This window comes from Prorops nasuta, unplaced genomic scaffold (genome assembly GCF_024137725.1).
Source record: "Prorops nasuta isolate Cenicafe-Biocafe unplaced genomic scaffold, Cenicafe_Pnas_1.2 PNAS00009, whole genome shotgun sequence".
Classification (NCBI taxonomy): Eukaryota; Metazoa; Arthropoda; class Insecta; order Hymenoptera; family Bethylidae; genus Prorops; species Prorops nasuta.
Window position 1 is genome coordinate 2133698 of NW_027116806.1, and position 13567 is coordinate 2147264.

The 13567-nt window shown below is 37.9% G+C and overlaps 1 protein-coding gene across 1 annotated transcript; it reads left to right on the top strand.

The window, feature by feature from the left end:
* The first annotated feature begins 2304 nt into the window (after window positions 1-2304).
* On the top strand, window positions 2305-5416 carry LOC136776139 (protein FAM200A-like). The gene is made up of 2 exons (XM_066731514.1): window positions 2305-2308; window positions 3705-5416. The coding sequence occupies exons 1-2, from the start codon at window positions 2305-2307 to the stop codon at window positions 5414-5416; spliced, it is 1716 nt and encodes a 571-aa protein (XP_066587611.1).
* Window positions 5417-13567: the final 8151 nt, after the last annotated feature.

A 13567-nucleotide genomic window follows, 5' to 3' on the forward strand; every position in this document is an offset into this window, starting at 1 on the left:
ATCAGTAATATCACCGACCGGTAACTTATCGACCGATTGATCATCGTTCGAATTTTCGGTAGCAACCACTCGAGCGCTTGTGTCCTCTGAGTGTTTATTTACATTCTCCGTCTCCAACATAACATGTCGGTCTGAGAAGTCGCGGGAGCGATAATTATGGTTAATATTCACACATTGCTGTACTGAATATTCTTCGACATAATTATCCGGGAATATATTATCTTGGTTTTCACCCAAGATTTTCGGTATCATGTTTTTCCGCTCTTGGAGTGTCGTAACATTCTCGGGAAATTTTACTAACTCCTCTTGGCGTTTTTTGAACAGCATTTAGGGCACTCCGCTGCAGAAACCCCTTTGCTGCCACATCGGTAACAGAACATTGTTCTCTGCTCTTTACACGCACTCCAACCGTGTCCAGCTTTCCCGCAATTAAAGCAGGTAGCGCTCGGGCCCGGTTGTTTACGTTTTGAGCCCTGCCGGCTGTTATTGTTGCCAGCTGCCTTATCTAACGAAGCTTTCGACTTGGAACTGGTTCCTTGTCGGTTCCTTGTTGATTTGAAGGCATTCAAATGCTCTTCGTTATCATTCGAATCTTCCGTTGTTGATTCGTCGGTATCAGAGCTGGATGTTTTATCCACTTCTAGGGCACGCACACCGTGTCGCCTAGACTCTCGGGATCTTCCATGACTGCTAGTATACGCCAACTCAGGAACTAAGCTTTCCTCAGGCGCGGCAGGTGGACGGTATTTCAATGACTACCTATAAGCGGCTTCGAAATTGAGCGCCAAACGCTCGAATTCTCGATTCGTCATGTATTTGTGTATAGCAATGCCTCTTCTATACACCGGTAGCATATTCTTGTGCGCGATAGCGATTCAGCTCCAATCCGATCTTTCTCTGCCTATTTTCCGAATATACGACTGTATAGTCTGCAAACAGGCTCGCACAGATTCGTTAGCACCCTGAGTTCTTGTTAGAAGCTCAGTCTCCAGTTCTTCCTCCCATGTTTGTGATTTGAAATAAGACCTTAAGGCGGACTTAATGTCAGACCAGGTTGAGAATTCGTTATCCTCAAACCACATCCTCGCCACACCTGTTAGGATGTGGGGAAAGACGTCAACAAGGTCGGAATCTCTTACCCTGAGAAGGTTCAGGACGGCATCGGTTCGAGAAATAAAACTCTCAACCGCCTCCGTTCCATCGACCGCAAAGGTTAAGTTTGCCCTCTGGAGAGATTCGTGAACACGCCAACGGGGCATACAGTCATCCCCTTGGCCGGTAACTTTTCCAGGTTTTCCCTTCAGGACCCTCGTCCTGTAGGCCCCCTGGAATATCTCAGCCGAAGCATCGTCTGATGTCGGTTGGGATTCGGGATCATCACTCGGCCTTGTCACTGTCAACAAAGGTTGACCCTGATTGGCCGATGCCGGTAGAGCGGCCGCGGTCTTTCGCGGTCGGCCTTTAGCGCGCTTTTCGGTAGCAGAAGCAGCTGCCACTGCTGCTTCCTCAGGAACAGTCTTATTTTTCAGCAGCTTGTCGAAAGCCTCCTGGACTTGAGATATGAAATCCTGGAAAGACCCTTCCAGTTTTTCCATTCTCTCGTCTAGACTCGAGAGCTTCTTCTCCAGGTTTGCCTGGGAAGCATCGGTAGCTGTCGGTTCTGCGAACTCATCAGAGTCGCCCGACCCGGTACTCCTCTTCCGTCCTGTGGACTCAGCCATCTACGTATTTAATAGTGCGTTGTTCGTGTGCTCAGTCCAAGGGTTGTCGCTGGAGTGATCCGGCAAAATTTTGTTTGCCCCGTTAGCCGTCCGTCGGATAGGTTACCCCCACCCGAGCTTTGGACATGCGCAGACGATCTAAGTGATTCTCATACTCTCATGTATCGTTCTGCTCGATAGCAGTCGTCTTTCGAATTAGACGTTCGAAATCCTTATTTCATTTGCGGACCCTTAGATGTCAGCACTAGGATCAAATTCTTAATCCGTGGTACTGTCGATCACCGCAAGCGATAGCGAAGCGTTATCCTACATTGCCAAATTTCCGAATTTCCGTTCAAACTCGGTAATTATGTTTGGCAACATATCGATAGCTGGCTAATTGAAATGCTCTGACAGTTAGCCGGTCGGCTCCGCCAGGCAGCGTAGCTCAGCTCAGCCGGTCGACTTGTTTACAAACAAGCGCTCAGCTGTCACTTGCCTACTCAACAAGCCTTTTCGGTAGCGTTAGATTTTAACACGGGCGAATATAATATTAAATTATATTTGCGCCCGTGGTTCTCATCGAATTTTCCGTTAGCTTAGCATGGGTTGCTCGAATTCTACGTGAACACGTCAATTCGATCAGGCTATCAATTCTTAACAGAATTTGATCCCTTTTACAACCAGATGATCGTTTCATGCTTTTTCAGCGTTTCCGAGCCTCCAGAAAATAGTGGGCCACCTATTCCCTGAAAAACTCCAACACTTCCGGTACTTCTCGGACTTGTGGATTATTCGTACGCCGAATAATTAATCTATAATCAGAAACCACGTTGGGCGCCATTTGTAAGGTTATTCCCGTCAGTGTGAGGGGCCACTCACACTACGGGTTTTCCCATTACCTTCGCCCATCCTTTTCTATCGGTATCAGGGCGCCAGTTGGTCAGTTGGGTGGCCAACAACCCTACGTTATCAGTTGGGTCCTTCGACCCCATTCTTTATGCATCTCATACGGCCCTGCGGCCATGCATATGGACGGTAGCGGTAACCAGGGTCGCTCAGTATGCTAGGTCGTGGAGAGAGGGGAGGGTTCCTTACGGAAGTCCGAGCCTCGCAGACCTGCCTGCTGAGGGGCATACATTTCTTCCTCACCACCCACACACTGGTGGTGGTGAGGAGTGCGGGAACATGCGGTATCAATTGCCAAAGCATAGAGTTTTGCCAGGAGCGGACCACCACGGAGGCAATGTTCACAGCCCGTCCAGCCATAGCGCAAGCCTATGGGATTACGGAGGGCACCGGGACACATTCCAACGGGCTAACTACGCCCCTGCACAACCCACTATGCATTGGCCGGTATCCAGTCGTGACGTACGTGCAGGCTGGCCTATAGCACACGCCTCACGTACGCGAACCGACCCATGGCTGTCTGAGTGCCGCGTCACGCGCTCACCAGCACGCACGGACACATCAGCACAGTCCCATGGTCGCGTTCCGACTGCCTGCTATGGCAGTCTGCGCACGACATTCGCGCAGCCTGCTTGACGCGCGTAACCAGCGTTCAAGCCAGACTCGATGTTCTATTTCCCCTCCTCGTGGGGACTTATAGACACTGTCATTGTTTTAGGACTCCCCGAGGCCGCTTCTCCTTATCTCAGGTTGCCTGGGTTGTTTGGCATGGCCCTGCCTTACTTCTCAGGACAACCTGGACATCGTTTACTGGAGCGCCGGTCTTTTCATCCGGGCCTCTGCCTGTCAACGGGGTCTATCCTTGACGTTAGCTATAATCCACTCGTGAGCCTATCTCACGAGTCGGTAACGTAGGGATTAATAATATCCACTGTTCGGTAGCTTTTATGTTCTTTATTCGGTATCTCGTATATGTAACGGGGAACTTCGTTACAAATGATAGAGTAAAAGCAGCTGAACTTAAAGTTGCAGCGTTTTTCGCAGAGCACCAAATTCCATTTCAATATAGCAAAGAATTACTTTAATTATTTCAAGATATTGGTAAAGAGCCGGATGTTCTGCAATCAATGACTTTGGGAAAGACAAAAATACAAAATATTATTACTAAAGTCTTAAGTCCCTATGAAACGGAACAAATAAGGGAAGATTTGAAGCGTCATAGGTTTTCTGTTTTTGTAGATGAAACAACAGACAGTACGAATGAGAAAAAAATGACACTTATAACAAGACATGTAGACAGTAAATCATTGCGCACACAAGATAATTTACTGCATTTAATTAATTTAGACGCAAAAGATTGTTCTGCAGACAAAATATTTAATGCGTTCAATAAGGAACTTAATAGAAGAGAAATACCTATATATAACGTCATTGGATTAAGCTGTGATAATGCATCAGTTATGATTGGAAGACATGATTCTTTTAAAACAAGACTTTTAAACATTTGTCCGCAGTTGGTAACAATGCCATGCATTTGTCATTCCTCAGCATTAACAGCCTCTAGTGCATGTAAAACATTGCCAAATGAATGCACAATATTCATTAAAAAAATAGTGTCTTTCATAAATGGAAGTACAAAAAGATATGCTATATTTAAAGAGTTTCAGGAATCTTTTTATAAAAACACTAAAAATTTAATAAAATATGGAGAAACACGTTGGGTTTCGTGTCACAAATGTATTGAACGCATTCTGGAAAAATGGGATACTATACAAAAGTTTTTAGTTGAACAGCAACTTGAAAAAATAAAAGAAGCAGAGGAATTGCTAATTATAATGGAAAATAGCGAAACAAAAGCTTATTTATATTTTTTGGAAACTGTTTTAAAAAAGTTTAATACTTTTAACGCTCTTTTTCAAAGTAAAGAAACAAAAATTCATTTAATTATTAGATGTTCAAGAAATTTTCTTTTATTTTTCTTACAAAAATTTATTAAACCAGTACTATTGAAGCAAGATGTATTTTTGCCTTTTGTACGCAATGAAACATTTTTAAAAAATGAAAACTTTCTCCCTGTAGAGACCATTAACATAGGTTATGATTGTGCTGGTTATTTAGAAAAAATGTTGGAAGAAAAAAAAATTACTGAAGCACAAGTGAAATCAATTCGACAGAATTGTTTAGCTTTCTTCATAAAAGCAAGCAAAGAAATTCGTGATCGTTTCCCAATATTTAACAGCTTTTTAGAAAATTTGGATATTTTTGAAAAGGATAAGGCATTATTTGACGAGGATCGAGAAGCCAGCAGCTTTAAATTACTTCAAATATGCCGTCGATTAGGAAATTTCCATGAAAATGCAATTAAAAAAGAATGGGAATTTCTAAATGCAAAAGAAAGCAGTGTTATAAAGAAATATTGGTCAAAATTAGAATTTGATGACATGTGGATAGCAATATGTTCTGCCGAGAAAGAAAAGAATGAATTGAGATATCCAGAATTGCGAAAATTATTAAGCTTAGTGAGATCTCTTCCTCACTCAAACGCTGAGGCAGAAAGATGTTTTTCTATGCTACCTGACATTAAAACTAAGAAAAGAAATAGACTTGTGCATGATACACTTAATGCTACGTGTGTCATCAAATATGCACTTAGAACAAGAAATGAAACACCGATCTCAATGATTATCACAAGAAAGCACTTAGAGATAATGAAAACTAATATGTACGAGTCGCATGATGCTAAACCAGAAAGTAGTTTAAAAGTATATGCTTATAATGAGAGTGACGATGATATAGATTATGAATAAAATTCTAGTCTGTTTCGGCGACTACTTTGCAAAGCATAAAATCTTAAATTCTAGTCTGTTTCGGCGACTACTTTGCAAAGCATAAAATCTTAAATTCTAGTCTGTTTCGGCGACTACTTTGCAAAGCATAAAATCTTAAATTCTAGTCTGTTTCGGCGACAACTTTGCAAAGCATAAAATCTTAAATTCTAGTCTGTTTCGGCGACTACTTTGCAAAGCATAAAATCTTAAATTCTAGTCTGTTTCGGCGACTACTTTGCAAAGCTTAAAATCTTAAATTCTAGTCTGTTTCGGCGACTACTTTGCAAAGCATAAAATCTTAAATTCTAGTCTGTTTCGGCGACTACTTTGCAAAGCTTAAAATCTTAAATTCTAGTCTGTTTCGGCGACTACTTTGCAAAGCATAAAATCTTAAATTCTAGTCTGTTTCGGCGACTACTTTGCAAAGCTTAAAATATTAAATACTAGTCTGTTTCGGCGACTACTTTGCAAAGCATAAAATCTTAAATTCTAGTCTGTTTCGGCGACTACCTCGCAAAGCTTTGAGATTTTAAGTCTGTTCGTGGTGACTACTTTACGAGGCAAAATTATGAATATTTGTTGAAATTATACATGTTCAGATACAGAGGATTGTTTAGTGGGTAGAGTTTGGGCCTTAAAGATCCAGAGAGTTTGAGCTAACGTGTAATTCCCGACACAAAGGTGATTCCTGGGGGCCATGAGTCCTACACTATCAACCAGCGGACAAATTCCTACCATAATTAATTGGAAGGATGAATTTACTGGTTGGTGTGCGCAAAAGCATTTTAACCTCTTAAAAAGAAAAAAAAAAAGTCAATCCCTAACAGTCCATATCCTTCTTGAATGTTTGTACATAGTTCTTCTTTCGTCTGTAAAATTGAAATATTTCTTGAAATATATTGAAGACAATTCAAAATTTCACAAATTGTCCATTGAAAATGTTGAGTGCAAAAGTGTATAACGAAAAAACGGTGTACACAGCAGCTCCATAAAATTAAAACCACATGAAAACGTCGAAAATGCTGATAAATCATGTTAACAAATGAATCTATTAAATACATAGCCGTTATACAAATTTCTTACCTCCATTATATACGATAAACTATTTTCAACAATAATTAATTATCTTTAATTGCAAAAGCCTTCTTTAAGCGATAGATATTTTCTACTTTTCGATCTATTAGATCGATCACAGTTGTTCGACTGTACGATATTTCTGTGAGTTCAATGGCCTTTAGTTTTTCTGTGCGAGGCTAAACATTGTGTGTTTATATAGCGCTATCCTTTTCCCGCGCTACAATCTTCGTGCGCTCTCTCTCGCACACGCTGTCTTAGCTTTTCGCTGCGCGACAAATGTTGTTTCTCATTTATTTGATATATAAAAGGCAGACGTTTTGATCACCTGTTATGTAGCATGTGGTTTCTTAGTCTTAAAAACGTATTGTTTTGACTGGTCGCCTTTACTCGGTCTATCGTCTGTGTTTACTTTTAAAGAGCTATCGACCGAATTTCGGTACATCAACTGTACAGAAATAAATCGATTACGAATTGTAAATTAAGCAATATTATATGTCACGTGTAATCGATTAATTTATGTTAACGGAGCATATGAAAAGAGCTTTGTATTTAAAATACTGCATGGATACCTTTAAACTATCGTATCTTCATGCAAAATGTATGCTTCAAATGAAAAATACAATAAATCATGAGCAATAATACTTTTCAAATAAATATATTTATTAATGCAGCTAATTCTTGATTGTTTACAACGAGTTAATAAAAGAATTATAATACGCATTTAAAAGGCTGTTTCGCTTCTAAAATGAAAAGTAAGCTCTATGGCTCAGGCGGTAAGGCTGCCGTCTCTTACGCAGCGGGCTCGGGTTCGATCCTTAGCGGGGATTAGTTTTTTTTTCATTTTTTTTCTGTGCAAGATTTTTTTTTAATAACCAGTAACTTATTGGGCTTGATAATAAATAAAAAAATGCTTTTCTTAACAGATTGATGCAAAAACATTGAATTTATTATACATTAACTGTTCGAGATCGGGAGGAGCAACAATGCTGAGAAGTAGATTCCACATTTTTGCTATATCTCCCTGTCTCTATTGCGTTCACAGGGGACGGCTAGACCAACAGCGTGTAGCCGCTCCACCTGTCTCTCTCTATCTCGCATCGCGGCGCGCTTGCGCGTCTACAGGCCATGTACGTGATGTCAAAGTCTATTTAAATTCTGAATTTTATCCGTACGATCGTCTCGACACTGATTTCACGAAATCTCGCTACTCCGTACTCTATGATATGTATGTAAAGTTTTTCCACTCATATTATGCTGGGGAAAAACTGTCGAAACCAATGTTCGATTACCAAAACTTCTTGCAATACGGTCCGCTCTTTGTAATTGATTGTTCACATCAGAACGAGTCAGTGAAAACCGGCACGGTCGATGTTAAGATTGAAATCGAGTGTTGGAAAAATATTCCGAGTAATACTACAGCCTATTGTTTAATTATACATGATAAAATTATAGACTATAATCCGCTTACGAATATTGTTAGAAATGTAAGTTAGATATGTAAGGTTAGAAAAAAAAATAAAGCACTTTTTAATAAATATATAAAGCATTTTATTCACTCATTTATTATACAAAACACTTATTGTTTAATCTTAAATTCTAAATTAATATAATTCCCGCCTAAGTATTTCATGATTAAAATATTTTGTGATGCTGCATTTATCAGCTCTGTAAACTGATCCTGCGATTCGAGTAAGGCAACCATCCGGGCAGGGAGATAAAACCAATCCTCCGTTAATAGTTTCGCTATTATCCTCATTCCATATTTAGTCTTTATTTTCATCATTTCAATTATTTCATATTCTTTATTTTCCTCGAGACTGTTTAATTTAACAAATGTCTTCTCAGGGATGAAAGCGAATGCATTAACTCCAGTTAAAAATGCCATTTTATGTAGACCCTATATTAGAGAAAACTATTATTATTATTGAAAAATTAAAACAATATTTGAATAATATATTCCTACCTTTCTTTAGCAGTTGAGACTGAGGTATAAACTGATCTGAGTTTTCTTACTGGTTGTGGTTGATGCACTAACTAAAGTACTGATCGGAAGATTCTTGCTGGTTGTGCGGTCGATGCACTAGCTAAAGTTTGAACAGATTGAAGCTGGTTCAGTATTATTCGGATCCATTTATATAGAATAATTGTTGATGGAGGGGGTAAAATTCATTGATGGAAGAGGTGAATAATTTTTTGTTGAAAACGTGTGCAGATTTTTAACATGTCATTAACACTGATTAGTAAGATGATATACTGCTGATTAATCAAATTATGACTCTATTAAAAGAATATGCATGAATCATTCAAGCACATTTTGATGATCTTCAATGTGTTAGCGATCAACATATTTGTAAAGATCTATCATCTGGATAAAATATATATTAAAATTTCGTAAAAAAATATTTTGCTGTATCAAAATATATGTTTTATCCTGAATACACACGTCTTAAGAAATAATATTCCTAAACGTTTAACATAATCTATATGTATCGTTTTAGAGGTTCTTAATTTTCATCTCGTGGTGAAAATGAATCCCATGAAGATATTTGTATATCTGAAGCATGCTTCTCTCTTGAATCTTTATTACATGCATTCTCACGATGATTTTAATTTCAATGCTTAGTAAGATGATGATATGTGTTTGTTTATCTAAACTTGGGGTGTAATTTCATCAAATGACACGTATAAGTACCCTCAACACTGTCGTTGAAAGGGTGTTGGTGATGTTATAAAAATCTGAGTAGTTCCAGACTGCTCGTTAAAGTTTGCTTCTACCTCTGATTTGTTTTACACTAAATTAAACATGTGTACCGGTAATTTATATAATAATAATAATAATAATAGTTTACGCCGAGAATCCACAGTCGATGGTGATATTACAAATTTTTTTTTAAACGAAATTGTTGTTGGAGCAGATTTAGGGGCCATAATTAGATTTTTAATAAATGATATTGAAGAAGTTGAGGAAGTGAGTGGTGATGATGATAATGACAATGGTTATGATGGTGATGATGAAGAGGAGGAGGAGGTTTTAAGAGACGAAGGACTTCAAATGAATGTAGTAGTGGAGGACTATGAGGAAGAAATGGAAGTGATAGTTGTGGAGGACGACGAGGAAGAAGAAATGGAAGTGATAATTGTGGAAAGTGAGGATGAAGTGGAGTTTTTATATGAAGAGATAATTATATGGGATAATGAAGATGAAGTATTACCTAATTGTTAGTTTAATTACAGACCATAGTGTAGATAAATCCAGAGGAAAGATTCCGCCAGTCCCGTACACCGCGCTAACCTTGTATAGCACGGTCCATTAACGTCACCTACCACGTACTTTTGTAACTCATGACCTTCTTGACGACATTTATAAATGACTTATAAATCGAAATTTGAATTACTTCTAATAATACGGTGTTAAGACCGTAATGCATACCATGACGATGTATCGCTCCAAGTAAAAAAAAACCCGGCCTTTATGAAACGATTCTGCCATAATGGAGTTTTGCGTTGTACGTTCATTCCGAGTATTAATTAACTTAATCACCAATTCGTAGGAGAGAAGAATTTATGAAAGTCAAATTGCACACGCAGATCAAATAATGAAATTCTTGCGATTTATAATGATTGATATGGGGGTAATGCAGAAAGCTAATTTGTTGCTAGAGCGAGCATTAAAAGATCATGCAAGTGGTACAGACTCTTCTAAATGTACTTTGCCTATCGTTCTTGTAGCTGGTGCATGTTCAGCTCTTGCGGTACTTGCACGCGCATATTAAATGCAATACTTATACGTAGGTTTACAAGCCCGTGGCCCTTGCACCCCCTCCTCCCTCTCCGCGACTACTTTCAATTAATTTTACCGATCTCTCATATCTAATTACTAATAATTAGTCGAAAGCTTAATTAAACTCATTTTCTCCAGAAACCTCGTTGAACGAGGTCACCTTCAACGTTCGAAAACTTCTCTTCCAACTTGGAAGCTACAGCTACATGGAATTGATGGAACACAAGCACACGATATTTTGGATTAAAGCCTGGTTTATTGTGCTTGATAACTTTATTATAGACACACAGTGATGACTACTATCTTACACAGCTGATTCTATTCATCTCCTCTCTCCTTCAAATATTCATGCTCAAAGTTTTAATTTTAGCAGAGTGAAGTTTCACGCAGTGGCAGGAACACCGCGATGCATTTATCGATAGTTGAACATTCAATTTTGTCAGCGGATCCAAGTAAATATTGGAGTATACGTTTTGCGTTTTTGCACGGCAGATGCTTTAGACATCCGAGATAATTGAATGAAATGGAGAAAAGTTTAAACTCTCAGTGTATTTAAAAGAAATCGTTCTGCGTCACCGGCACGATTGAAAAAACGTCGACGAGTGGATTTACGCCGCCATCTGTATCAGAGGTGAGAGAAAATGTTTGGAGGATTACAAACAATTTCTTTATTCCTTGTGATTTAATTTCTAACCATATACGTGTACGAAAATCTATAAGGCATGCATATGAATGGGTATGTATAGAAGAATGTGTATGTGTTAATGCGTGACGGATTATCGCAAATTCGGGAGAAACTCTCGTAAGCATCGCGCTCAAGGATTGGCCCTTATCCTCGGATTTATTTAACCGAGAAAACGAAACAGTACGTTGCACCAAGTATACTTTGAATCAATTGTGTGTTTGTGCATGCTATTATATATTAGTTCAAAAATTGCTGAGCTATGGAAAAAAGTAACATACTCAGCTACATTTAGGGTAAAGGGGGTTCAACGGGGTAGTAGCATGCTGCAAAGATTCAAGGTTACGCGAGCAAAAAAAACGCAGGGAGAATCTGTTTTACCATCTAGGAAACTGCTTTTACTAACTGAGACCTGACGTCAGAGGAGTGGGAGTGTGACGTCAAAATGCTGCAAGTATCCTCCCGCACCCCCGCAACCCTCTCGCCTATACTTGCTGCGAGCTCACGTGGAGCCTCCGATTTCCCCCACCACCACCGCTTAGCACTTCTTGGCTCCCCCCACTACCTCGCAACCAGGCTCATCCGAGTGGACAGGAGTGGGGGGGGGGGGGGGGGGGGGTCCAGAACCGGCCTTACTACCCTACTATCAACTTTGTTTAATTTAGTAATTATTAATTTTTTAGCAGTGCTCTCTTATACGAGTGAGAATGAAAATGCTATAATTTTTGTTAAAATTATTTGGTTGTGCTCTTTACATGGTGAATTACAAGTTCGCTAAATTATTTATCTCTATAGTATTTAATCAAATATAGTTAGCTGGTTAGAATGATTACTAGTAAATACATTTTATGAATATTTTATAAATTCACACACTTTTAAGTTTCCGTGAATCAGCTGTTGTCTCTATATCTATTGATCGTAGTATTTAAATCAGCTGTATGATTATTTTGATTATCTGATATGATAATATATATCCTGATATATACCCATTGATAAATTTTTATTTTCGCTCAATGGCAGGTTTCAGGACACACATTAAATAAGTATATGCGCTATATTTCATAGTAATTACATTAATATTAAATTATTAAACTCTTTGAAAGACATACGGTTTTTTCTTAATAATAAATTAATATTGTTCAAAATAAAGTGATTTATCGTCAAGTAAATATATGTCCTGAAATATGCCTATAGAATGAAATATATATATGTCTTGCGGTAGTTTACAGGACATATACATTAAAATCATATACATTTTAAGTTATTGTGTTTGTATTATTGTTAAGTAATTAAAATCAATTAAATTTACTGCTTCCCTTTAATAATAAGTTAAAAGAACTCATAATACAGAGAATTATCTCTATATAAATGTATGTTCTGAAATATGCCTATAGAATGAATATTATATATGTCTTACGGTAGTTTTCAGAACATTTATATTAAAATCATATACATTTGATGTTATTGTTTGTATTATTGTTAAATAATTAAATTCAATGAAATTTACTGCTTCCCTTTAATAATAAGTTAAATCAATTCAAAATACAGAGAATTATCTATATATAAATGTATGTTCTGAAATATGCCCATAGAATGAATAATATATATGTCTTACGGTAGTTTTCAGGACGCGCATACTTTAAACAGAAAATATGACTTTTATTTTATCATGAGTATTACTACTCTCAAATAACATTCGTTGATATGTCTGGCAAACGTTAATGACGTTTACATATCCAAAATTAAAAAGGTTTTAGTTATTATCCTACTGAAATAAGCCGTCCTGAAACATACCTCTTTACATATATATAATAACATATCAATTGGCAGGTTTGAGGTCCTGTAGAAAAATGCTTTATTTTCAAAGAAATGACCTCTATCAATAGTCACAATGATTAATAATAATTAGTTGTATAACTTTTAAGGTATTCGAATGAAAATTAACTAAGAATTAACTCTTAAGGCTTTGATAATAAGTAAAGTCCCGAAAACTGCCTATGCATACAAAAATCAATATATCTTCTAAACTATTTGGTTCTGTTAGCTAGGAAAGAACACACAGCCTGTTTAAAGCTTGTTTTACAATATTCCATTTAAAAAAATGCACATCTTTTGGTGTCCAGAAAACTGCCCTTTGACATATACAGGGTGTAACGAAACGACCGCATTATCTGGCAACTGGAGGTTCGGGGTGACAACCCGAGTGCACATGCAAAATTTCGTTCGAATCGTTCGAGGGGTTTAAAAGTTATTCGCGTTTAAAAATGTCCCTTTTTCGGTCCTTTTCGAACGACTTTAAAGGCACAATGCAGAGTAGAGAAAGTGAAGAAACAATAGACGAACACCCCGCGAGAAAGGAACAATTATCGATCGCGCGCTATGATACTTTTGCTATTTATTTCTTTAATTTGGCTATTAGATTAATTTCAAAATAGCCAAATCCTCTTCTTTACAATTTCAATTCAAATCAGTACAAGTATCATTGACTGAATTGATGGAAAGAGCGAGTTGTCGCAATGAAACGGAAAGTATCAGAAGCTAAGATATCGCGCTAGCGCACTGATTCACTAATAGGCGATGCATAAAGGCA